At 38.7% G+C, this 27,804-nt stretch overlaps 1 protein-coding gene and 1 long non-coding RNA gene across 2 annotated transcripts in view; one reads left to right on the forward strand and one right to left on the reverse strand.

Moving 5' to 3' along the window:
* Positions 1–27,804, reverse strand: part of LOC103044661 (ADAMTS-like protein 1) — a 208,531-nt gene that overhangs the window by 113,732 nt on the left and 66,995 nt on the right. Inside the window, exon 2 of the mRNA XM_022678288.2 lies at positions 3,080–3,202. Coding sequence (XP_022534009.2) covers positions 3,080–3,202 — 123 coding nt within the window. The remainder of the gene's footprint in view (positions 1–3,079; positions 3,203–27,804) is intronic.
* On the forward strand, positions 15,762–19,729 carry LOC125803895 (uncharacterized). Its single transcript, XR_007440251.1, has 2 exons — positions 15,762–16,329; positions 18,998–19,729. It is a non-coding gene; the product is annotated as an uncharacterized LOC125803895 (long non-coding RNA).

Below are 27,804 nucleotides of genomic sequence, written 5' to 3' on the forward strand. Positions count from 1 at the left end.
GGTTGATTCTGCGTTCTACCGAGACCTTAAATATACACTAGGGGAGCACAGTTTCACAAGGCAGCAAAAGTCAACAGTGCCGCGGGGAGACTTTGCATTGACGTGACTTTAATTTATTAATCGCCAATGGGGAAATAATATCATTTATCCAGCAGCAAACATGTATAAAGGAAAACTGCACACAAGTGTACATCACAGAACACAAGACAACTGCCAATGACATTAAAACACATAGTAATAAGAGTGTGCGCTGTCAATAGCTGAAGTTTTCCTCTGAGCGATGCTGAGAGTCTGGCTTTAAGCAAAGTTTAAGTGTTAACTTTACCTAGCACTCTAAGGCTAAGGCTGTATCTCTGAAAACATTTTGTCCTTTGAGTTTTAGAGCTGTAAAATTGCTTGTCGGGGGAGAGACAGGTAAGCGTTCTCTGCTGCAGAGATGTTAGCCAATCAGAGGTGATATGTTTGCATGTTTGCAAATCCTGTCTTTTTTTAGAGATCACTAATTCAGTGATCTAAAGCAGAGCTAAACAGAAACACTGGAGCACTTTTTTTTTGGATAAAAAAACGGCTCACATGGCATTCATTCATACTAGAGACCACAACTAAACATTTTAAAAATAAATGAAAAATTACATCTTTCAGATAATCAGAGTGAACCGATTGCAGCTTAGCGCTACGGGCGCTTCTGTGCGTGCGTCAGCTACTTGTGACATAAACGTTAGCGCTGGCCAAGCGGCTAAGCTAGCAATGAGGTATTCGCATCCATCACGGCGAGTGCGACTATGCCCCGATTAGATAAGACAGGAGGCTGACTGACGGGCTTAGGAAGCAGCTGGACTGTGAGCAGTCCACTCCCAGGGCTGTACAGAAGGGCCAGGTCACAGAGATGTCAAACCCAACCCCTGCCTGTGCGTCATGCACCGCTCAACCCCACACCCCCCCACCTCCCCCAACATGTACATCTGTACTAAACTCCATTCAAAACCATGCAAAACTCCTTCATACAGCAGTGCCAGCTGTGGGAGACTGTAATGTTTGTTGTCATTAAGGTTTTTACGACTCCCTGATATATATGCCGGGTGATGGCACTATGAAACGCTGGAACTTATGAGATCATAGGAGGCAATCGTTGAGAAAGTCGAAAGCCGATTTAAGGTCAGGGCCTCGGCTATAGATTTCATATTACTGTAATGCAGAACAGAAGGTTATAACCACGATAGAACTGAGATGATTAGAGGATTGTGCTCATTACCATAGCTTTGATGATGGTCGACATCACACTAATTCAGTGTGAGCTCTGGGTGTTTCATTTTGATTTCATTTGAATTTTGCTTTTTTACAGTGTGTGAACATTCATAATGAAACGATGAATCCGAATGTCTCATGATTCAAAAATACCCACTAAAATTAATAGTGCACGCTAAACACAAGCCATTGTTAAACATGGAAACAATAGACAATTACAAGAGCTGTGCCAATGAAAACTATGTGGAATATTTGTAAGAATAAGCTCATAAACTGCAAAAGGACTGCTAGGCCAACTGTCAGATTCTGACATTTAAAACAAGGCATTGAGAGCTTTGAAAGTGCACAGATCATTTATTAAAAATAATGTTTATACAAACTTCATACAAACAGCTGAGCTAGTTCTCCAGGTGACAGCATCTTGAAATTAAGTCACAATTATGTCAAATGACTAGCACAAACTAATAGGTAGGAGAGGAGAACAGATTGCTCTATCTGAAAATATCTAGCATGGTGGCCTCTATTTTCGGCCATTTCAGACAAAATTGTGGTAATCTAAGCTTACTGTAAATAAACATAGGAGCTTTACTCACCCAAATAAATGGTTTTCAGGAAAGAAATATGTGTAGATAAAAGTCCAGCACCAAAGTTCAAGTTTAAAAGAAAAAGTTTTTATTTTAAGAATTAAAGTTCTGTTTACTTGGGTGCCCCCCAGCGTCAAGAGCTGTGGAATTACAAGGGTCCCCTATTTTCGGCCACCTTACATTCAGCTTAAAATACCCCATATTAACTGGAAAATATATACACTTAAGCTTTTATTCTAATAATAACAACTCCTGAACTGATATTGGTGGCTGATAATGTGTGTAATAATGCATATTTTTAAATCACTGGGCTTTTTTTATTTGTGTGGACCGCATCTCTGCCTATTGGAGGCATGGTGTTTCTGCACTGTGCCTATGGGATCCAGTAGCTCCCAGTGGTTTATAATGATGACGTTTGTCCTGTGCGGGCATCCATACTCTGATTACCTCAGGAAAACATGGCAACACACTTGTTTGCTTAGAATTAGGCTTCCTAAGTAGTGTACAACATAAAAAAAAAATTGAGAAAAATAGCTGTTGCCCTACAAAAATGCAGTGCATGCACTCCACACAGTTTTTTTATGCACAGATTTACAACACTGTTAGCGATACTAAAATAATAATTTATGACGGGATTTTTTTTGCAAGAATAAAGTTCAAGTGTTCGTCTAAAGCGGGAGGTGACGTGTTTTGAATTTCTTTAACGCGATTGTCAGACAGATAAAGGAAACTGCGCAATAGGAGGAACTGGCTCAAAATAGGGGGTATTTCCACAGAATTAATTTAGCAATTTGTTCTCCTATTCTACCTATTGCTTTTCATTCCTTTTTAAATGTCAGAGCCCATATAATTCTACCAATGAAGTTTGTAGCTACTTTAGGCTTGTTAATAGTGTAAAAATAGTGATTTATTTTTATGCCCCTATCAATAGCAATGTAAGCCTGTTGGGAGCACACACTTAAAGAACTGTATTTCAAAATGCTGGGGCGAACAGAGGTGGACTATTTGACAAAAGTTTGTTCTCGTCATCATGTTTCACTACAGTTCAAGTCCATTTCACACCTGATTTCTCCTTTAAAATGCTACAAAATACTTGGAAAATGCCATACATTAAACAAATATTCATTAAAATAAAGAACAAAAGAAAATAAGCTTGTGTATCAGAAATACAGTAAAAGATTTGGTTATGACTGTGTGCAGAAGAATATGTAGATAAACTCTTTAAGATTAATATTGATATTGAAACATACTGAATCTTCAGGCTTGTGGTTTAAATGGCCTTCATTCTGGGAGTCTTCAGGGAAGTCATCTTGACGGCTTAAGGTGAACTCGCGGATGAAGACAGCTTCTCCATCGCTTGCATTTACCCACACCTAAAGAGAAAATACAATAAACAGAAAGCATTACAATACCGTACATATTACAAGCCTGCACTTAGCTTTTAAACCCATTCATTTGGGGGCTGCATTTCTCACTGTTCCACACAAGGACAAGAACTGTCCCAATAAAAGTAATTGTGAGCTATTATCAAGCTATTATTAGACAGAAAAACATAAAAATAAAACCATTAGAGATTACCAAAATCAACTGTGTAAAACATTATTAAGAAAAACTAATTAATGAATTGGTGAGCTTATTTATCACAAAGGGACTGGTAGGCCAAGAAAGACCTCCACTGTTAACTGCAGAATAATTCTGACTATTCTTTAGAAGAATCCTTAACAGAAAAAAAGGATGTATTTGTCAGTTACTACTAAAAAATACTTCACAATGCAAGATGCAAACGTATTAACAAAAAAAAAAAAAAATAGAGTTACAGCAACAATTACGTAAAGAAAATGTGTGTGGAAACCCATAAGAAGGTTTCGTGGGCAGATAAGACCAGGATCAACCTGTGTCAGAGTGACAGCAAAAGTGATTGCGAAGTGTGAACTCTGCATGAACCAAAACATACCACCTAATCTGTGAAACATGGTGATGGGTGTCATGACTTGAGCATGTATGCTTGCGCAGGTACTGGCACAATTATCTTCACAGATTATATCTTCACTGATAACTGCTGAAGGTGTACAGGACCTTACAGGATCTTATCTGTTCATGTTCCAGTAAACACCTCCAAACTCATTGGGTGGTGCTTCGTCCTACAAGCAAGATAATGATCCAGAATACATTGCTAGTGCAACAAAGGTGTTTTTTTTTCACAGTAAAACATGCATTCCATATTGTGAGAAAAAAATAGGAGACCAACGCCCTAAAATTCAGAGATCAAGGTGTCCACATTACACATGATTATGTACCTATACTGATTGCATAATGGTGCCCTCAAAAGAGATAGTCAGTGTAAAAAATAATTTGTAATTTAAACCTGAAGAAAATGAAAAGTATGCAAATGTGTATTTTAATTATACCTGCATGGCTTGATTTAGAGTTTTAAACTACAGAGGGGCAAATGTGTCTTTGCCCCAAACATCATGCCACAAGATCTTACTCATCAGGTCTAATCGAGTGGTCCACCAATCTTCATGTTCCCACCCACACATTCCCTCCTTCGCAGTTCAACTGCAGATAGACATGGAATTGTGGACACACGCAAGCAACACCACGAATTTTGGTCATAGGTTGCCAAAGCTATAGAACCCTCAAGAGGGTTTGCCAGTTAAACACAGAACCCTCACTGGGGTGACAAAAGTTCTGAAGGTCTGAAGAGACTCATGTTGTCACACTTTAGTTTTGTTTTTGTTTCGATGCAGGGCTTTCAGACCTCAAATAATACAAAGAAAACTAGTTCATATTTAAAACGTTTTAAGAGTTCAAAAATCTACATTTAATAGAATAACCCTGTTTTTTAATCCCAGATTTCATGCATCTTAGCATTTTCTCCTCCACCAGTCTTACACACTACTTTTGGATAACTTTATGCCACTCCTGGTTCAAATAAAATTTAAGCAGTCCAGCTTGGTTTGGTGGCTTGTGATCATACATCTTTTTCCTTTTGATTATATTCCAGAGGTTTTCAATTTGGTAAAATCAAAGAAACTCATAATTTTTAAGTCGTCTCTAATTTTTTTCAGAGCTGTACATGTACACTGTAGAAGGACTATTTCTGTTTTTTTTAATAATGAAAAACAGCTTAAGAGAGCATTAAACATAACTACTGTGTGTCTGGGATTCATTAGATCATGTCAAATATTCACCTAGTGCTCTTTATGACAACAACGGGAGCTCTGCGTTAAAGCCTGAAACAATCTCTTTTAAGCATCTATCTTTTTCTCTTTAAATGCACCACAGGATACAGTGTATTTTTATTTATTTATTTGCATTTCATGCACATTTAAATGGATTTTCAGCCTGTTTGCTTGACTAAACGGTTTACGTTATGTGGTCAGCCCCTGTTGCGCCGGGGTCTCCCGTTTGTGTTTACAAAAGCTTCCCATATTAGAAGTCACACCGGGGGAGAGCTTGGACAGGGCCCATTAACAATAGCAATCATTCTCAAGGATGCACAACCTCATGGGCCCCAGCTTCAGCTGCTCTCCTTGGGCCATAAACGCCCCGTAATGAGGGAGGTCAACTGTGGGCCTTGGAGGGTCCGTGCCAAGCTGGAGATGGTGGGGGTCCTGGGGGGGAGGTTGGCTGGAGTGGGAAAAAGACGAATCTTCATCGCTGCTAAGCAACGTCTGCAAAATACGGACCACAGAAGTGTGGGAATGCAACCATGAAGCGATAGGAAAAGTGACAAATCAAATATGTGCTAAGACCAAAATCCGTATCAGCACAACAATACGCTCTGGAATCTTCACTTCTGGATGGAGAGGATCCAAATATGAGAAAATATACAGTAGAGTAGAGTTGCCATACATGTCTGCCTGCTACTATGTCATTTCTGCTGGTCTAATTGCAATACTAATGGTTTAACATTACACTCTTATTACAATCACCTGCACTTTTATGATAATGAGGTTTCTGTGGTAACCCATTCACTGTGTGTTGGAGGGAAATAATGGAAAAGTTGGCCATTCTTATCCACGGTGGTAAACAGCATTCAGCGTGACTGACACCGGATATCCCATTCCCATTCAAGAACGAAACCGTTTCCCCCATGAGATGCCATGGGATGCCTTCCATATCCCACCATTTGTTTTATTTTTATTTTACTACCATTTCATACAGAGCTTTGCAGTGGTACAAGAACATCCCACGCTGTTTAATGTGACATGCTAACAAGTTTTATTCCATCTGTATAAATGCAGTTGTTGCAATGTGGTTTAGAAGGTTTGGGTATTGTGTAGTCGATTGTGGTTAAGCAATGGTAAAAACCAAGGCTTGGATAAAAGTATGTAAATATGCAAAAAAGACAAAAGCAATCCAGAAAAAAACTTGGAAAATGGAAAGGATGGGAAGGATCCTGCTTCTAGTGCTTTTTAACAGAGATATATCTTTTAACTGTATCTCAGCACAGCTTTTCAATAACTGAACAAGATACAACCGTAAATGAGGATATCAGGCGCGGACAGTAGGGAAATCATATGCAAATAATTAAAATATGCAAAGCTTTCTTACACTTTTATTTTATTTTGACTTGTTTCACTGCAGCCAGTATGAACCCAAGTTACCACATTTTCACATGAGCTTAAATGAGAGTTTTAATAAGCGTATCTGCTGCATATTCTACCTTCAACAACCTGGAAACTTGCCTTCAGCTGTGTGTGTGTGTGTGTGTGTGTGTGAGTGTGAGTGTGTGTGTGTGTACACATGCAAAAAAGAGAGAGAGAGCATCTGAGAGTCCTCAGCACAGTGACGTTGGTCCATAGGTAGCTTGCTGGATTAAGCCCCGACGCATCCCATTTATTTCAATGGAGAGAGCCACTGCATGCCACGGTGCATGCTGGGTTGCGCTGCGTTGAGTGCAGCCCCGCCCTCCAGCAAAAAAGTTCAGCAAATCTAAACTTTATTCAAATGAATCCGGCCACAGTGCTGCGTCCAGCCAATCAGGGAACAGCAGGCTGCGACGATACACACATACGAGCCTCACACACAAAGAACAGGTGCCTTTCAAACACAGAAGAGAGGCTAAAAATATAAATAGAGGCTAAAATATATATATATAGATTATAGTTTACTAAAAATGTTCAATTTCAAACTTATGATTGACTACATCTGTTGCTTCATTTGAATTCAAAAACGTCACGGACACGCCCACACGCGTCGAGCCAAGAGAGCTGGCACGGCGACATGCGCTGAAGAAAAGTCCTAGTGGGCGCAGACCGTTAGCTTTATTGTTAACCGGGCACATGAGAACAGCGTGACAGCACGAGCGGTCAAGAGCACACTCACACAGACAAACTCATAATTCCCATCATTAATAAGATCTCTGACTGAAGTGTGAAGCTAAGCAACGTGGCCAATCAGTGGGCCCTGATCATTGCATGGGCCCCACCGCTGCAGGGAAGCCTGTGCATTAATCTGCCCCTGCACATGACAAACCAATGTCCAACTCATCCCAAAGTTGTTTGATGGTGCTCCATTACTCCAGATAACAGCATATACATTATCGGGTATTTCAGATTCTTAACACTGAGCTTTTTAACAACTGTAGGCTCCTCCAGATCATCCTACTGAACTGACTATTGTTTTCAGGGAAGCACAGGAAGTGTAATTAATCTGTCATAAAAATGAGTGTACCAAGATGTAGCTGAATTCAACTATTTATAAAACATAAACTGTATTTCTGCACAGATAACAAGAAAAAAAATGTAAATTCACGGCATGTCCTGACTGTACACTGAATATCGAAAAAACAAGGTATGGCTCTTTGAACATTATCTGTCTGTTCCTCTGTCTACATCAAATGAGGGCACAGACGAACACTGTGAATGCCTGTCAGATGAATATATATATATATATATAAGCAACATCAAAGGCTTCTTATAACCCAGGATTTCTACGCCAGATATTATTTTTTGAACTCATTCACTCAACCAACAGCATTGTGTGATATTCTGGCAAACTGCCACATTTCAGCAGCACATAACTCTACACTTCAACGTATTCTTGGCTACATGATCAAGTTCAACAGATTCCAACTACTGATCTATTGTATCTTTATATCACACCCATGGATTATATAAAGCAGTGGTTCTCAAACTTTGATTAAAAAAACACTGGTGGTACACCACCACATAAATGTTTTCAATGTTATAAAAACTAAAGATAGCCAATGCATGTAGGTACCAGGGGATGTCCAAATCTCTGGGTCTTAAGACTTTGTCTGGTTTTATTGGAGTCAATTACATATTGTCACAGTCGGAGAAAAAAGATTATACCGTTTGTTTTTTACACTATAAGTCGCACCAGATTATAATAAACACTATTCATAAACATCTATTTTCTGCTCTGGTTTTTATACATAAGATGCACTGGATGTAAATCTACACAGATTTCTCTCCTGAAAACTGTTTATTTGGGTGAGTAAAGAGCTTCCTTGTTTATTTACAGTTAGTTTAGATTTACAGATTTCCACAAAAGCTGGAGCATTAGCATTAGCGGCTAAATGCTAGCGGTTACCGGCTAATGCCACCCGACGGAGCTACACTGAGGAACCCTGAGTGTTCCAGTAAGCCAGGCGATATTAGCTAGCGGTTCGTCCCGCATAGCTTGTTTTAACACAGTAAACCCACAGGCTACAGTCCGATATGAACAGCAAAAGAACTAGCGCTCAGCGCGGTTAGCGGTTAATGCTAATGCAGCTCAAGCAGTTCTATCCGGGGTTAGCAGCAGGCTACAGGCCAATAATACTCACTTCTCGACAGCCAAAGGGCTAGCACTCAGCGCAGTTAGCGGTTAATGCTAATGCAGCTCCAGCAGTTCTATCCGGGGTTTGCAGCAGGCTACAGGCCGATAATACTCAAGAGCTAGCGCTTCACACAGTTACAATCTAACGCTAATATTGCTGGAGAACTAAACTGAAACTCTTTTATAACGCTGTACTTCAGCTGAGTGGCTTTACTGCTCTTTATGACCTGACTGGTAAAATTCATACCTAAGATGCACCGGATTATAAGGTGCACTGACGATTTTTGGAAAAATTTAAGGATTTTAAGTGCGCCTTATAGTGCAAAAAATTATGGTACCTCTTAAATTAACAAAATTAAAATATATATTTTGCAGTATTTTTATTAGAATTTGTAGTATTAATTTATTTTGTTTCACCCTGACATCACTATATGCAACACCATACATGTTCTGTCCAAATTGTTCACCCCTAGTTTGCTTGCATATGTTCTTGTGGAGGATTTGAAGGTGGTACTCTTTAGTTTGAGTTTGAGTTTTTAGTTTGAGTGTGGGTGGTACATGGTCTGAAATATATGAGAGCCGCTGGTATAAATGATGGACATGAAGACAGTGCATTTAATCCTAAAACATTAACAAGTTGACTGGATGCCTCAACCGGCCATCAATGAAGCATAGGAATGTTATGTTACCACAACACGCTGCACTGTAAACCCTAATAAGTTAAGTCTACTCAAATCATTTGAGGTAATTCGTTGCCTCAAATGAATTAAGTTTTGAAAACTCATTTTTTTTAGTAATTTGTAATTACTGTATGGAGTTAAACAAACTTTAATTTTTAAGTTCAACAGACAAACCAAAAGTACTTGACACTCAAAATGTGGTGTAGCTGAAACTTAACATTGTAAATTAATGTAACTTTTGCACACTTATTTGTTTAAGTTTATTGCAATGATTACCTAGAGTTGTTTTTACTCAACATATGCTTATTGTACACTGTAAAACCCGATAAGTTGACTAAACTCAAAACTTTTGTTGTAACCGATTACCTAATAAATTTTAAGGTCATGTAATATAATTTTAAAGTACAATGAACTTAACAAATACATATACATATATATTTAAAATTCATATTTTCCTGAACTTGTATTTAGTCTTCTTTCCGGTTTCATTCAACATTTTTTAAAATACTCTTAGAAAAGTAGATGAAAGAAAATAGTAACGAATTAAAAGAACTGAGAGCACAGTGAGAACACAGAGTCACTGCAGCTCAGTAAATGATGCTTGTTCTACAGCTACAACACAGAGACCAAGCATTTAATCGTAATATATGATCTACAAGTTTACCTAAGGTAGCCCAGGGGGAATCACTACACACTGATGGTGAGTGCTACAAACTGGGGGACACACCCAGTATGCAAATCGATTGTGACAGAAGCCAATGGAAAAGAAGCTGTTAATGGCAACAGACTAAACTCAGTTATTATAAGTTGATTCAACTCAGAGATCTCAGTTTGAATGTGTATGTGCCCAAGAATGTTCAACTAACTCAAAATAGTTGAGTATTGTTTAGAAATATCCAATTTTATGTAAAACAGACTTAATTTGTTTGAGTTCAAACAACTTCTGGGTTTACAGTGTGCTTAAAGTTCTACTATTTCCAATGAGACTTTTTTCTGAGACATTTTCAGACACTTTGACACCCAAATTAAATTTTCAGCTCTTGTATGCTGTGTATGTTGGGTCACAGTCAACCTTGAAATGATTTCCTGATGGCCTCTTTTTCTTATTCAGCAATGGCATTGGCCAAAACAAGACATTTTGATCTGACTTAAGCAAACTCCCTTCTTAAGACCAAATTCCTCAGAGTGATAGAAAACAACCCCCCCACCCCACTGATAACAGGAAAAGGTGGCGCTCAGCCTCGTCCTGGTGACTCCACGGCGCATCCATATCACACTGTCTTTCAATCAATCAGCAAGCCTTTCTCTAAGAAAGAGAGAGCTGCCGAGTGAAACCTGGCTGAACTGAAGCCTAATGGAGCATGGCAGCCAAGTCTTCTCCAGAGTGTTTAAGACAAATTTATCAAATTCCCTTCTTAACGTCTTGCTTAAGAAAACAAGCCAGCTGTTAAAATCAGATGTCTCGGGGCCTGTACTCCCACCGGATTCAGACGTTAAGTGCTGGCAAGACTCTCAACGTCCCTCTTCTCTTGAGTCAACACTGCTCGCCCTGGAAGACTGTGTTCCTCTAGTGTGCTTCCGTTATGGCATCATTCTGTGTCTTCAGTTAATTAAGACTTCAAAACATCACTGTGGACAGTCATTTTACACTATGCTGCCAATAGTATTCGCTCGTCTGCCTTTGCACGCATATGAACTTGAGTGACGTAATCCATTTTTAATCCATTTAAGAGTTAAAAAAATTATGTCTACCCAATCTTTGCAGCTGTAACTGCTTCAATTATTCTGGGAAGGCTTTCCACAAGGTTTAGGAGTGTGTTTATGGGAAATTTTGACCATTCTTCCAGAAGCTCGATTGTAAGGTCACTGAGGACACTGTTGGGCGAGAAGGCTTACCTGCAATCTCCGCTTTGATTCATCCCATAGATGTTTTATTGGATCGAGATCAAGAGTCAAGAGCAGGCCAGTCAAGTTCTTCCATTCACTAATCCATATCTTTTTATGAACCTTGAAGCCATTTATACACTGTTTCCTGTTTAATCTAAATGCCTCATGAGGTTTGGAGGTCTGTATGGATTGACTGTTGATTGATTGATTGTTTGCTTTTGTTGGAGTAACTGCCTCTACTGTCACGGGAGTACTTTGTATTGCTGTGAGAACATTAGTATGGTTCAGTGAATCCCATCATCCCAACTATCCAACCTATTCCACCCAAAGTATTGCATGGAGCATCTTTATTGCAGGGAAAAGATTTGCTGAGATGACTGTTATTTGCAAGAGATTGGATTTGCCTGTCCAGACATCACAAACATATCTGCATATATGGGTTTCCTTTTCTTGGACCACCCCCACACAGCACTTTCCTCAATCACATATAGTAACTCAAAATGTTCTGTTTCAAAAAGTTGAATATATCATTAAAGATTCTGTTGAGCTAAAAAACTCAGAGTGGTACAGTAGACCAAGGCTCTGTCAGCATGATTTGAGGATTTCTTGTTCGAAACCTGGATCATGCTGCTTGGCATCAGCAGCCAGAGTCAGAGAGAGCACAATTGGCCTGGCTCTTTCAGCATGGGTAGGTGGTGCTCTATCCCCGCTATCCCACTCCTAGTGAAACACAGGTTAGCACAGGCATCTGTTAGCTGCTAGCCTCCAATTACACTTTACTCTTTTAGTGTTGGGAGCATTGCTAGTCCATTGTAACATTGGATCACTGGTAAAAACAAGGAGCCTAAAGATACCTAAGAAGCCCAAACTCAGAGATTAGGCTAATAAGTACCCCCGTTAATGGGGTATCAACGGGATATTCTTGTTCAGAACAAGTTTTTATCTACAGAATTCCACAGAGTATGGCAGCTAAGCCAAGGGGACATGACCTCCAACACCATGCGAGTGGATAATGACTGTTACATGTGCGCAAGAGCAAGCATGTCATAGACAGGGTGGGCTATGAGTGCCAGTGGCTCTCATTCTTTCTTCTCCAGGCCGGATTGGATTTCAAAGTGCGAGAGCAATGCGTGGACAGCAAAGGGGAAGTGAACCCAGGGCACGGCGGCCCTTCAGAAGAACATAATCAACAGTAATAACACCAACCTGATATTATAATTGGTCCTTCCCGGAGGAAGGTGCCAGCTACCAGGCCTGGAGGGAAATGAGAGGGAGCACTACACCTCTACTCTTCGCGAGCCCGACGCAGGCTTCTGTTTCACTGCATGTTTCATTTCACGGCCTCCTTTGATTAATAAGATCCCTTCCACTGTTTTGATAGCGGCGCCCCGCTTTCCCCTCTGCTCCTGACTGTATGAAATGGAAGAGGATGAAGTATTTGGCTAATCTTCTTTCAAAGGGATCAGCGCAAGATTTCTCTTAACACGTGAGCGATGAGGAACGAGGACACCTTGACTGATCTCCTGACATTCCATCCTCTGTTTTGTTCTGAATTCTTCTGCTCTTCTATTCTTAGGGTCCTGTGAAATCTGGTTTGTTTTTTCATTTTATCTTTTGTCATTTTTTTTCAAGGCCCTTTTTCCCCCATTCATGCTTCATATGTAGTAGATATTTGGACAATGCGGTATTGGTCATTTGTATTTGTGACTTTTATTTGGACAAAGTCTGTCTGTTTGTTTGCATTGGTAAATTAAATTTTGACAAAATCTGTTTATTTATTTGCAATAGTGTCTTATTTTGCTAAGGTTTGTTTGTGCACTTGTATCACAATATCTGTTGTTTGTTAACATTAGTGACTTTTATTTTGCCATGGTTTGGTTGTATTAAGGACTTTTATTTTGATACTGTCACAATTACGTTTTTTTTGACAGGATTTATTTGTTCATTTGTGTTCATGTAGCAGTGTTGTAATCTGTCATTAGATTCCTCTCTTCTGACTGTATAAAAAGTTTTAATCAGATTTAAATAATGTTAGTTTTTTATAGTAGAAGAGTTTTTTTATAGAATTAGATTTAAACAATGCATACAGCATTGCAATATATTAAATCTTGATTGTGACATTGTAACTGTTACTCCTCTAACCGTAATGTGAACATTTTGAACATCTCAAAAGATATATATATTTTTTTTACAAATCACTTGGTTCATTTGCTTTGATCTTCCAAGAGCCCCATTTTTGCCATCACTAGGTAACAAAGCACAACTAAGAAGAAAATAAAACATGGGCTATACATACATGGGAACACTAATGACATGGCAGGGATTGATTGCTGACTGAGTGCTGACTAGTCGGCAATGCTGCATCAGCAGCAGTTTGAAAAGAGGTGGTGGCGGCTGACTTCACATGTATCGGAAGAGGAATGTGTTAGTCTTTACCCTCCTGGTGTTGGGGAATCACTAGTGATGGGGGAGTCCTAATGAGTTAGAAATAAATGAATTTAAAAAGGAACACAAAGGACCAAAAAAAAAGAAGAAACACGACAAACACAAACTAGCGATGTCAACAAAAGAAATCATTGAGCTCTATATGTTCAATAGCTTCAGTCTTCTCCCTTCCTCATACCAATCACAGAGCAAAACTACCAACACATCACTGCATACATTCACATGCTGTCCAGAGACACACCGCAGCTCCATACTGTGATGTATAAAATGACTTTCTTCACACAAGCAGGAACGGACAGAGCAGCAGTACATAAGCCAACCCTCAGCATTTACTTGCTGCAGGACAGCGGCGATTAAAGCAGCGATAAAGGCATACATCTCTGGGAAATGACAGAGACTTGGCCGGCTCACGGCAACATTACACCCTTCGGTGTAAAACTTCTCCTGGTTACAATTTGCACTTCAAGCATCCCACTCGAAGAGGGAGGAGCCGCAGCCCTGAGAGGGACTACGCAAAAAAAAAAAAACTCTAAGGCAGCTCTTTTCACCACTTTCTCTGATTCTTGACACAATGTTTGTTTTTTTAGTACTCCTGCTCCTACCGCAACATCCTTTGATGGTGTACCTATGTTGCCCGTGCTTTTAGCAGGAAGTCAGGAGCAGGCTCAGAAAGGAAAGCTCTGCCACGCAGTCTTGGACAGAAAGCTGAAGCTGAATTAAGATTCTGTATATCTCTACAACCCTCCATCACCCTCTGCTATTCCCAAAGGTCTTAAAATAAGACATTCGTCTCCCTCTCCAGACTAACCGTCTCTGTTAGGAAACATTAATCTTCCTCTTCCCATACCTTTTATAGCAGACGCATCTCTACCTTATGGCCAAGTGATGTAAAACAAGGTTGCATGTGATTGGAGGATGCCTTGCATGGTGCCAGTCTGTCTTAGGACAAAAGCAACTTGTGATGCCGCCGGAATTTTCGCCTCTTATGGAAAACCGCAGTCACCTCATCTCGACACACACACACGCAGTCCGAGCAGGAGGAGGGGGGGCACTAGAAGTGATGATGACTTGCCCTTCTTTTGCTCTCCAGACCACGAGCACCTAGCAGTTCGTTCGTCTTCCGCTGTTTACTGGTCAGCATTCCTGCAGGGTTTCCGCACTGTAAACTATGTCTGCCATGCAAACCTCTGCCTGTCTGTCTGGGCTCCCTCCTGCAGCTCTCAACACTGGCACTTCAACTATTTGATTTAGATGGTCATAAAGTGCAGTGATGCTTGCTTAGCTTGATGCTGACATGCTGTATAGCCGTTTCCCTATTAGGCCAGAGGTTAACTCAGTTATCATAATTTAAAGAAACCCCTGGGAATCTTAATCTGAGTTTTCTTTATAATTACGTTATTCTGGCTCCTTATATTCAGGGGTTGGACAATGAAACTGAGACACCTGGTTTTAGACCACTATAATTTATTGTCTCAACGGACAGTTCTGGTGGAAACAGGAGAGTTGAGGTGCACATTGAATTCTGCCGTGATTTGAGCAGCCGTGGTTTTATGTTTTTTTGGATACAATCCGGGTTAGTACCCAAACATCCCTTTCAGACAGCTTCCTCGTACAGCGTCCACAGTTAATCCTGTTGGATGTGGTTCGTCCCATTTGGTGATATGCTGACATTACCCTGGATACCGTGGCTCTTGATACATCACAAAGACTTGCTGTCTTGGTCACAGATGCGCCAGCAATTTGTCCTCTTTTGAACTCTGGTATGGTGTTGGGGCATTACTAGTGATAGGGGGAGTCCTAATGAGTGAGTTGTGTAATTGTCTGTGTAAATTGGGGAATATATATATATATAAGAGCCAACTAAAGCTTCACACATTATTTCGATTTGTTTTAATATGTTTGAGTTACTACATGATTATATATGTTCTTCGTTATAGTCTGAATTATTTTAGTATTAATTTAAACACTGATTGAGAAAGGGGATTCAGCCAATTCAAACACTCACTCGAAATTTATTACTGATTGTTCTTTTAAAATAAAATATCTTTGTAAATTGTATTAAATGTTAACACCCATTCAGATCAAAAGTGCAGGTCAAAAGTCTGGATATATAAATGCAATAAAAGAAGGCTGCCAGAGCAGACGATGCACTTAAAATGCACCAGTACTTCTAGTGCTTTTATGTCAACATAACATCTAGTTTATCAATGCTCTACTGCATACGTAAGAAAGCACTTTGTTGTTAGTTGTTCCAGCTTTGTTCTCTTTTCTTATCAAGTTATAAATAGCAAAAATAACCGGTTTGGTCAGTTTGCACTGAGCTAAAGAACAGTACTGCTATGAGGAAGCTGGCAGTAATATATGTTGGGTTGGACACTGATATGACGTCAGGTCACTGGGATAGAGTGCAGTGTGTTGTGATTGTACCCAACATTAGATTTGAGGATCTCAGCAGCACTGGAGTGCCATCAAACACCAATGAACAAAATCCACAACGGAATGAACTGGAATCCAATGGATTTGGGAGCGAGAAAGAATCTGAAAGAATGTTCACAGGAGCAGGAAGAATGCTGGATTGGCCTGGAACAGCAGACTGCACAAAGCCCTACAAAACTTCTCCCACACATGACTGTTCAGAGAGAGCAATCAAAAGGATTGCTGGACGATTTCAACAAAAACAATTCCCTAAAAATTAGGTAATAACTCATTTAATGCATTATGGTGATGGTTGTTTAGCTCGAAATGTAAAGGGAAAGGTAAAATTAGGTATAACCTTTTTCAAATGTAAAAAAGTATCCTATAATCAGTAATGTGTCTGAAGTTTTCTGAATATTTTCTTTGCACTTTTTAGTGTCTGTTATTGCTGTTAATAAGCAGATCTTGCTTCCTTTAAAGCAGAGATTTTTTTTCTCTTTAAACTGAAAGAACTGTAGGATTTCTGAATCAAGAGGGAACAAAATATTCTAATAATGGTAACAGTGTCCTGGCATGATCAGCCATGCACTATTTAAAATATCCAGTCTAAGTGCATTTTCACACCTTTAGTTCGTTTCTATGATTTGAATCAGTTGATGAGTTTGTTTATTAGGAGCGTTTGTTTTCTCTGTTCCTCAGGTATAAATCTCAATCCACTAAAATGGGCACCAATAAACCACACTAGCTTGCTGTGTCCTCTGATTGGTCAGAGCTGTGTGGCACGGGACCAACAAAGTAAATATAGCATGAAGAGTCTGTGTTTCAGCATGTATATCTGTGCAGCTTAAAGCTGCTTTAACACTGAATGCTGAAACAGTGAGCTTTCAAACACAGCGTTTTTAATAGGATGCATACCTGTCAAGTTTTGGACTTAAAAATAAGGGATTTTTTCCGCCGCCCCAACAGCCCAAACGAGGGGAAAAAAAAAAAAAAAAAAAAAAAAAAAAAATATATATATATATATATATATATATATATATATATATATATATATATATATATATATATATATAAAATTTAAACAAATTCTAACAAACCCTAAAACTAGCCCTGAACTAATAGAGTTTGGAAATGATAGTTCTTGGCTGATCAGGCACATCAGGGCAGGGCATTATATATATATGTAGATTTTTCTCAAACCCTGAATATCTATCTAGCTAATTCTAAAGTTAAGCTAACTGAGTCACAAGCTGTATTTTATTAAACACACAGTGGGTTTAATTTATGTTTTGATTCAGAGAAGAGTCTTTTTAACCAGCTATCAGAAACAATCTCATCACAGTTTACATGGTTAATTACCTTTCTTTTAGAAAAATCTCCGTATATCCAGATTAGTTTTAACGACAGCTGCTCCGACTAGCTGCCTGAACTCACAGCGAGGGGAGGGGCGGGGCTTCCCGCACACTAAACTGCGCTCCGCAAAACCAGCTAGCTGATTGGCTGTTTCTCCTGAAAGGCGGGACTTTCTCCTTGAACCGGCACCACGATTGGTTAAGAGACACACAGCGGTCAGTGCATTGTCGCCTGTGGCCTATATATTTTTTTTATTTAGTATAATACGGGAAATTTACGGGAAAATACTAATACGGGAGGACGGCGGGAAAGAGGAGTAAAATACGGTAGTTTCCCGGCCAAAACGGGAGACTTGACAGGTATGATAGGATGTGCAGCGAAGTTGTAGACGCAGTAAACGAATTCTTGCATCTGCAAGTAGTGAACGCAGCACAGACTGCACGTGTAAACAGCATGCAGCAGAGACAGCGTATGTTCATAACTGTGATAGATAGCGTTATCTATCTAATATATCAGATTAAACTGCATCTTATCAGCAGTTTAGCTTAAAAAAAGGCGTATATTTGATAGCCTGGGTCGGATCAAGACCACCTCCACTAGCTGGTCTAGGTCTGGATGTTTCGATCTGCAACCGAGTGCGATTCAAACCGGACTAAAGGTACAAACAAACCAGAGTCTGTTTTATTAATTGCCCTTTATATTTTCACATAAGTCATAAGTTAGCAAAATAAACAAATCATTATACTTTAAAACAGAATTTTACACACAGTAGTTTATTTACATGAACCTGCATTAAAAGTACTTTACTACATGCCCTATGCAATTACACATTCTCACCAGAGAGGTCTCTGCGTTTTTATTACACTGTTGCTTTAAAATATAAGAGCAAATGTCCTGCAGGGCCAAACAAAATAACCATTTCAGGACAACAGGAACTAGAAAATAGGACACAGATCATGCTAAAACAATACATTTTGATTGGCTGCTTGTGATTTTCTAGTTGGCATTTACTCTCTACCACTATATTAGCATAACTTTTGTGATTCTGAAATTGCAGACCATTTAGAATTTTTTTCAAAAAATGTGACATCACACAGAAAGTGATGTTAGGTTGTACTGAGTTTTGTTTCTAAAATCAAATTAAGCAGTTAGAATGTCCTGAAAACTGAATGAATTTAGTCAATATCTGCCAATCTGTGCTCCTCTGGCCAATCTGTCTGATGATGTGTAGCAGGTTGTTGACTGTGAAAGATAAATTAATAGGAAATATGTACAGAAGTTTAAGCTTGAACACTTTAAAGCATCAAGCTTGTCTAATAATAAGTATGTATGTTTATTCTACACTCTGCTTTGGACTTTTTAGTATCGTTTTAGTAACTTTAATAGCTATTGTTAATTAATACATAACAAATATTCTGAAAGAAAATAAGCTGATCATGCTTAATTTAACAATAAAAGCTTATATAGTCCCAGGTTAAGCTTAAAACACCTAGGAGGACAACATGAACTGTAACAGTCAATAAAATATAATATACTGTGGTCGGCTGCTTGTGATTCCAATGTTCATATGATAATGTTTTATTGCTGTAATTTCAGGTTACAGCTTTATTGATACTCCTGAGAACTACTGGATAAAGTGTCGTTTGGAAGTCCTGAAGTGACTCTTCCTGTTTTTCCACCTGTCAACACACAACTAGGTCAGAGACTCAGAGGCCTAGGGAGTGTACAGAATTGATCTGGAATATATGACATCTACATATTCTATGGACATATAACACTGGAGGTAGCCAAAAATGGGTTCTGTCCGTTATATGAGAGATAATGAGAAGATGTACTGTACCAACTGCACAGAATGTGGATAGCAATACATCTCTAAAACTCTATGAACTCTCATCAGCTTGTAAACATTGGGATGATTGAGATTAAATGTGTGACTTTATGGAATCATTCATTTGAAACTTACTGTCATATGCTGTCTAAGCCGTTTTAGCTTTATCACATCAATTTAACCTTTCTTTTTTTTTTACAACAGCAAAGAGAAACGCATGTCATGAAATGATCAAATGTACATTTCCAGATTTTTGTTTTACAAACAATGTTATGATGTCATACTGTGTATGTAATATTAAGTCATACTGATGTGCCTAAAGTCGTACTGAAATGTTCCTAAAAACAAACTTTGCAGTCTATCTAGGCATTTTCTGCCATCTTTGCACTCCCAGTCAAACTGTCTGATTCTGTTGTTTGTATAATGAATGAAATCAAATGAATAAAAGTAATATATTGACAAATGCAGTTGAAACCTTAAATAAACTTTTTTTAAGTATACTTTTTGTGTTTCCTTATTTATTATTATTATCTGTGTGCTGTTGGACAAATGAATTTCCCCATCGGGGAAGAAAAAGTATCTGTCGGTCTGTCTGTCTGTCTGTCTGTCTGTCTGTCTGTCTGTCTATCTATCTATCTGATCCATATATAAAATATAGTTGGGATCACTGGACCTTATTAAATAGCCCTCGTCTTCCAGGAAGAAAGGACTAAAATTCAGCAGGGTTGTTGTTGTGTTAGTTTGTGGTTTAAGATACATTGAAGAGTGGTTGGTTTGGTATTTTTGTTCTTTGTTTTTTATTTAGGACCTACTATCATGATGTCAACTAGGAATATCTGGTGTCTTAAATAGCCCCACCTTCCAACAAAAGATGTTAAAGTTAAAGTGAAATGGAAAAGCAACAGGGAGATAGACAAGAGCCTGAAAGAGAAGTCAGGGGTGCAAACAAGGCTATAATTACAATCAAAACACTTCTAATCAATAAGCTACACTTCCAAAAATACCTTGCATATCCAATGGCTTACATATTAAGGTTACTGGATGGCATGTGAATTCAATTAAAAAAAAACATATTAAGTTACACCCCTTATATACAGCTCTGGAAGAAATTAAGAGACCACTTCAGTTTCTGAATCAGTTTATCTGATTTTGCTATTTATAGGTATATGTTCGAGTAAAACCTTTTAATTAAACATTGTTGTTTTATTCTATAAACTACTGATAACATTTCTCCCAAATTCCTCATGTAGGGCATTTATTTGCTTTTCAGTGTCTTTATAAGTGTAGTTACACCCCTTATATAAAGCTGTGGGAAAAAAACAATTAAGAGACCGCTTCAGTTTCTGAATCAGTTTCTCTGATTATGCAATGTATGTTTGAGTAAAATTAACACTGTTGTTTTATTCTATAAACTACTGACAACATTTTTCCCAAATAAAAAAAATATTGTCATTTAGAACATTCATTTGCAGAAAATGAGAAATAGCTGAAAAAAGGATGCAGAGCTTTCAGACCTCAAATAATGCAAAGAAAACAAGTTCATATTCATAAAGTTTTAAGAGTTCAGAAATCTATATTTGGCGGAATAATGCTGGTTTTTAATCACAGTTTTCATGCATCTTGGCATGTTCTCCTCCACCAGTCTTACACACTGCTTTTGGATAACTTTATGACACTCCTGGTGCAAAAATTCAAGTGTCACGCAGGAAGGGTGAGAAGACGAACGTACTTTTTATTTTTTTTTATTAAACAAACAAGATAAACAAAAACATAACTGAAAGCAAACACAGGTAGGTAAATGTAAAGACACAATACAAGACAAGATAAGTAAAGTAAACTATAAAAACCAAGAAAGCTAGATTAAGAAAACAAAACTAAAAAGACTCTGACGAAAGGCTCTGACAAGAGTCCTCAAGCACATAGACCAATACACAGCATTTGAGGCACACAAAAGACTCCACACCAAACAGTGAAACTTAAAAGGGGCTTAAATACACAAAGAGGGTGAGGAACACCTGGGACCGGTTAACAAGGGGGCGGGGTTACAAACAAGACACAAGGTGACAACACTAATGGCTAGGGTGGAAACAGCACAATAACAAAACAATGCCATGTGCCTAAAAAAGCACATGGCTGGGAACACAAGACAGGACAGAAACACATAGAACCAAAAGAGAAAAACACAAGACAGACACAGGCTATGGTGCGACATCATGCAGTTCAGTTTGGTTTGATGGCTTGTGATCATCCATCTTCCATTTGATTATATTGCAGAGGTTTTCAATTTGTTAAAATCAAGAAATCTAGAAACTCATCATTTCTAAGCGATCTCTTATTTTTTTTCTGAAAAAATGCTGAAAAAATGACTTGAAATAAATTTTTTTAACATTGACTTCCAGCGAAAGGAAATGTTTTTTTCATCCTTCTGCAAATTTGCCTTTTTGGACACACATACTAAACATATAATGGAATTTTAAAACAACGGTAAATCAATATAATCTATCTGCAGCCTCTGATACTGAACCGCATTACTTATTTTTTAGGCTCATATTTTATGACTTGGTTAGACAAGTGTTGCTCTTGAAATATAAGCACTCAGCACTTTTCAGCTCATAATTAGAAAAGAACTGTCTGGTCTCCCTCTAAAACGTACATCTCATAAATTTCCATTATAAACAAAACAAATCTTTCACATCCCCTGACTCTGCAAGTCCACGAGCCAAAGAAGAGTGACACCCTCATCCTATTATGAGGTGATTTATCTATGGAGCGTTACCAGCCTCTCTACACCACAGTCTCCTGGGTTAGGTCTGCCTCCCTGGCTGCCATGTGTGACTGCACACTTCCTGCGTTTGACAAGAGTGACGGAGCGCAGAGCAGAGGCCGTGTGGCTGCTCCTCGTCTGGGCCACGGCACGTCACGCTTCAGTCAAATGAACACCAAGACGGAAGCCTTAATGCTCTAACTGCACTGCTTTATTAAACCGTGCTGCTATTAGGTCTAACAGAGGGGCTATAGATTTTACTGCACCATTACAATGTTTGGGTTAGAATATATTTTATTATTCATTCTGCCTTCATTGTTCATTCTGCCTTCATTTTCTCTTTTTATTATCCACCAAAACCCCGGTGAGCGATTTTAAATGAAAAATAAATTTGAGAGTTAAACTCTAAAGACTTCATTTTAAATACTAATTCTAACAGCAAAAAACACAGGAATATACTCTATTTTACTTCAATTAAACAACTGCGTACAACACATTTATGGCCAATGTAGTGTTAGGAGTCTTGCCCAAGGACTCTTATTGGTGTAGCACAGCACAGTAACCCAGACCTGGAATTGAACCCCACAATTCTCAATTTTAAACCCCATCAGCTCAATAAACCTTCCTCATGCACAAAAACAAAAGCACAAATCTCATGAAGCACTCTGTCCAGCCATCGTTAGTCCAACTTGATGTCCAAGAGTTCATATATTGTATATAATGGGAAGTAACCATATGCCAAAAAAATGTCGATTAAAGCAGAACTCCAAAGTGAAACCTGGTTTAAATTGCTGCTTGCTCCCCTTAGCCCCCTGCTAAGCTCCCCAGCATTGCCTATGCATTATCTTGTAATAACATTTCAAATTTGCTAATCAAAGCTTGAGACACTGTCCAAAAAATGTTAAGCCTTTGCAGAGATTTGATCAATGATACAGAATTGATATGCATTATGCACTGATTCTTTAACAACTTAACAGACCATCGACCCACAAGTAGGCCAAAAGTGCCATTACACACTTCTAGGACATAACAATAGCTTCAGTCAGTTTACACAGAAGTCCCTGTAGTTACTGAATAATAAGTCGTAAGGCCTTTTCACACCAAGTGCACATTTTTTGGACAAAAAAAAGAACATATCTTTCATAACGAGTATGAAATCGATGCCCTATATGAACATTTTGGTCCAAATAGTATTATTCTGTGTGTATTATGTACAGAGCACATTTAAAATAACATATGTAATCATCTTCTATTCATTGGACCACTAATGCACTATACATTTCCATTGTTATTTCGTTGTTCTCTGCTGTGTAGCAAGTCTACATAAGTACACTAAAGGGCTGTGAAGGGAAAATAAGAAATAAATGTCATGTGATTAGAATGGAAACTGTCTGAAAATAATTTAAAAAAATCAGTGTTGCTGTTCTCACAGTACAATCCCTGCCAGCCTTAGTTATATATTAATCACATTAATCACATTTCCAACTTGAATTTTGTGAAAGTGTTAGCAAGCAATTCCAGGTTGCATTTCTTAATAAATAAAGTTCTGTCATTACATGTATCCCAGCACAAAGGTGTCCATGCCATTCAGATTTAATGCTAAATTACACAGCACTTTACAGATCTCTCGTAAAATCCCTGACTGCTGAGTGACCTATGTCCACACTCATTACTGCACCAGTATAATATAAGAAGTGTACTTGACTGAAAGGCCTCCCCATGGTGCAGAGTATGAAACCCAAGGCCCCAGGTTGACCTCTAATCCTTCTCTGGGGACAAATAAGCCCGAACCAGAGCGCGATTCCCGTCAAGTCCCCGTTTGTGTGAGATCTCGCAATCCAAACCCAAACGTCGGTTCCCAGACGGAGCACGGTAGAGTCATGCTACGGTGAAGGTGTTGAGTGGCTGCAACGATCCAAAGAGGCTGGAAGGATCCAGTTTGGCTGCAGCGAAACCTGGACCTCCTGGTGAAATTAAGCAGGCAATCAACTCCAGACAGACAGTGTCATTAAAACTAGTGATTTAGTGCTCTCTCTCAGATCCACAGAGAGCCACAAAAGCCTGAGTATAGAAGGATAAGAGCAGTGTTTTCCACTCATTTCTGAGCAGAGACTGTAATCAGCTGAAGGAATGCAAATGGGAGGCTGGCTTTGACTGTGTCCTTGAGTCACACAAACATAATCAGCAGAAACAAGTGAAAGTCTAAGAGATGTTCTTAAATATATTCTGCAACAATATCCATTATTAGCATGTTGCTTCTTGCAAAGGGGTCCAAAGTCCCGCCTCTGGGCCAAATGAAAGATTTTAACTGTACCACTTCCTAAAGGGTAGCTGAACTGCTAATACATTGCAATTCTACTAATACAGAATACAGTATTCTTGCTGCATGTATATTACATTTTACCAGCATCATTGCAAGAGTACATACCTTGATCTTCTACAAGTAGACCAAGTTTGGTATGACAAAAAAAAATTATTGTACAAAGATAACTTGAACAAAAATTAAGTTCCTAGAGAGCTGTATCTGAAGCTGTTGGAGCTGTTTCAAGACTTGAGTGTCAAGACTTCAAACTTGACTCGGGACTCGAAACTACAGTGTCAAGATTTAAAACTTGACTTAAAACATCAGTGTCAAGACTTGGAACTTGACTCGGGACTCGAGTTCATACAGGACTTCAAACTTGATTTGAAACGTCAGTGTCAAGACTTGGAAACTGACTCAGGACTTAAGTGTCAAGACTTGAATCTTGACTCAGGACTTGTCAAGTGTCAAGACCTCAAACTTGATTTAAAACTTCAGTGACAAGTGACAACTGAAACTTATCAAGGCTTGAAACTTGAATCGGGACTCGATCTGAAACTTCAGTGTCAAGACCTAGAAACTGACTTTGAACTTCAGTGTCAAGAATTGAAACTTGACACAGTACTTAAGTGTCAAAATTTGGAACTTGACTCAGGACTTAAGTGTCAAGACTTGAAACTTGATTTGAAACTTCAGTGTTTCAACTTGATTTGAAATTTCAAGATCTGAAACTTGACGCAAAACTTAATTGTCAAGACTTGAATATTGATTTGAAACTTCAGTGTCAATACTTGAAAATTGACTCAGGACATCAAACTTGATTTAAACCTTTAGTGACAAGTGACAAATGAAACTTAACTGGGGACTCGAGTATCAAGATTGGAACTTGATTCGGGACTCGAATATCAAGACTGGGAACTCGATCTAAAACTTCAGTGTCAAGACTTAGAAACTGACTTTGGAATTCAGTGTCAAGACTTGAGACTAAGTGCCAAAACTTGGAACTTGACTCAGGTTGAGTGTCAAGACTTGAAACTTGATTTGAAACTTCAGTGTTTCAATTTGATTTGAAATGTCAAGACTTGAAACTTGACTCAGGACTTAAGTGTCAAGACTTGAATATTGATTTTAAACTTCAGTGTCAATACTTGAAAATTGACTCAGGGCTTTAAACTTGATTGGAAACTTCAGTGTCAAGACTTGGGAACTGACTCAGGGCTTAAGTGTCAAGACTTGAATCTTGACTCAGGACTTGAGTGACAAGACCTCAAACTTGAATTAAAATTTCAGTAACAAGTGACACTTAAAAACTTGACTTGGGACTTGATTGTCAAGTCTTGAAACATGACTCAGGACTTGAGTGTGAAGACTTGAATCTTGACTCTGGACTTGAGTGTCTTGAAACTTGACTCAGGTTGGTGGTTAATGTTTAGTAAACTTATAGTGTGTGTTCTCTGATTAGATCACTAACAAAGTATTTAGAATATTATTGGGCTTAGACCTAATGCAGGAAGTCTGAAGGTGGGTGCACACCAGACATAGCGCAAGCAGCACATAAGAACTTTATACTAATGTTTAAGGTATGCACACAGGTGCCGGCGCTCAAGGACTCCGAGCACTGTTTAACTTCACAGTGCGCCATGCAGATTTTTTTTTATTATCTGACTTAACATCATTAAGCAATGATTTACTGAACCAGATACTAGATAACAGTACAAGCATTGCTGCTCACCCAAAATAAGCACTTTAGAAATGGTTATTTGAAAAAAAATACGTACAACTTTTAACTATTATGCTAATGTTTGTAATTATTCTTATTTTCTTTATCTTACCAATTGTGCTCTCTCAGGGCTCTGGCAGCTGATGCCAAGCTGCATGACCGGGATTCGAACAAGTAATCTCCGGAACATAGTGGCAGCGCTTAGCCCCCTGGACCACTCGGTTCTTTACAGAGAAAGAGGGTGAGTTCAATAAGAATCATGAACTAAAGCTTTCCTCGCTGATAAGCACAAATGTGGCGAAGTGAACATAAAGAAAGCAGTAAAACTGAGTGGACAGGGAGCAGAGAAAATGAAAGAGTGGACATTTATAAGACCTATGAAGTGTTTAGCCCCGTTCAGAGAGTTGGACTCAGTGTGAAGGTATGTTTAAAATCGCAAAATCGCATTCGTTTCTTCTGTCTGTAAAAATCTGACTCAGTTTTAATGGTGAAAACACTAAAGTGGTATTTTTTAATTGCCAATTAAAATAAATCTTCAAGGATCTCCAAAAGCAACTTTGCAGGAGGGAGATAAAACCTACTAAACGTTCAATGGAAGTTAATATAAAAGAGTTTACTTTAAGTAATTTCAGATAATTTCTCTTGGTCCATATATAAAGACACTTTGACACAGTGTAAAGGAAAGTTTTTAGTAACTAAAAATGAACAAAAATGGAGATACCTCTCTTTCACTGGACAGTGACGACATCAGCCGTTCAGCCAAAGACGCTGGGTAATGTAGGTCTAGAGGGTGTATGAGTGTGTGACCTTCCCTAACCCCTGAAGTAGCCAGCCGTTATTTGGCACCGAAGGGGAAATGGTGTCATGACAGCATGACCTGAATGGTTGCAGTTCCCATGCCAGTGTGACAGAGCACAGGGCAGAGTGTACAACATCCGCTCTTTTCCCACACAATGCCTAGTGTCACTTCCTAAAACATTCCATCCCTTCCCGAACACACCGTATATCCAAGAGTATCCAGACACTCCTTCTCATTAGTGAATGCAGCTGCTTTAACGTGCCCATGGCGGACACAGGGGCCCATCGGCACAATCACACAGGCTTTTATAAAAAATATTAAAAGCAGCAGTAATAGAAGGATCTGTAGCAGACCTATGTTAGCCTAGGGTCACCATGTTCAATGCTTGGCATCAGCTGGGGGTGAATAAAGCCTCCCAGCATTGGGTTAAGGAACACTGGAAGTGACTTCTCTAGAGTAACGGAGCTCAAAGCAATATTTTTTTGAGAAGTGCTGAAGTGTGATTGTGATTAAGAACCAATGAACCTACAGGCACCATATCATCACTGTCCAGTAAAAAAACTATTTCTCCAAACAGCAACTTTACAGGAGAAGGCAAATATATAACAAATAAATGAATGGAAGTTAATGTAAAAATGTAAAACTTTTTTAGAAATAATTTTAGAGCATTTCTATTGATCCAATGATCCAGAATGATCTATACAGTATACAAATCAGCTACAATGTTCAAAGGTTTGATGGGAGAAAACAAAAAAAAGACAGCAGTAATATAAACTGTTATCCACAGCAAGTTTTGATCTCCCTTTTTTTGGGGGCGGTCCTGATGAGAGCCATTTTCATCATTACGTTATTGATGGTGACTGCACTTGATATATATATATATTTATAATTTTATTTCTAATTTTTCCCATTTTCTCCCCAATTTACACGGCCAAATACCCAACCCACTCGTTAGGACTCCCCCCGTCACTAGTAATGCCCCAACACACC

This window comes from Astyanax mexicanus, chromosome 8 (assembly GCF_023375975.1).
Source record: "Astyanax mexicanus isolate ESR-SI-001 chromosome 8, AstMex3_surface, whole genome shotgun sequence".
Lineage (NCBI taxonomy): Eukaryota > Metazoa > Chordata > Actinopteri > Characiformes > Acestrorhamphidae > Astyanax > Astyanax mexicanus.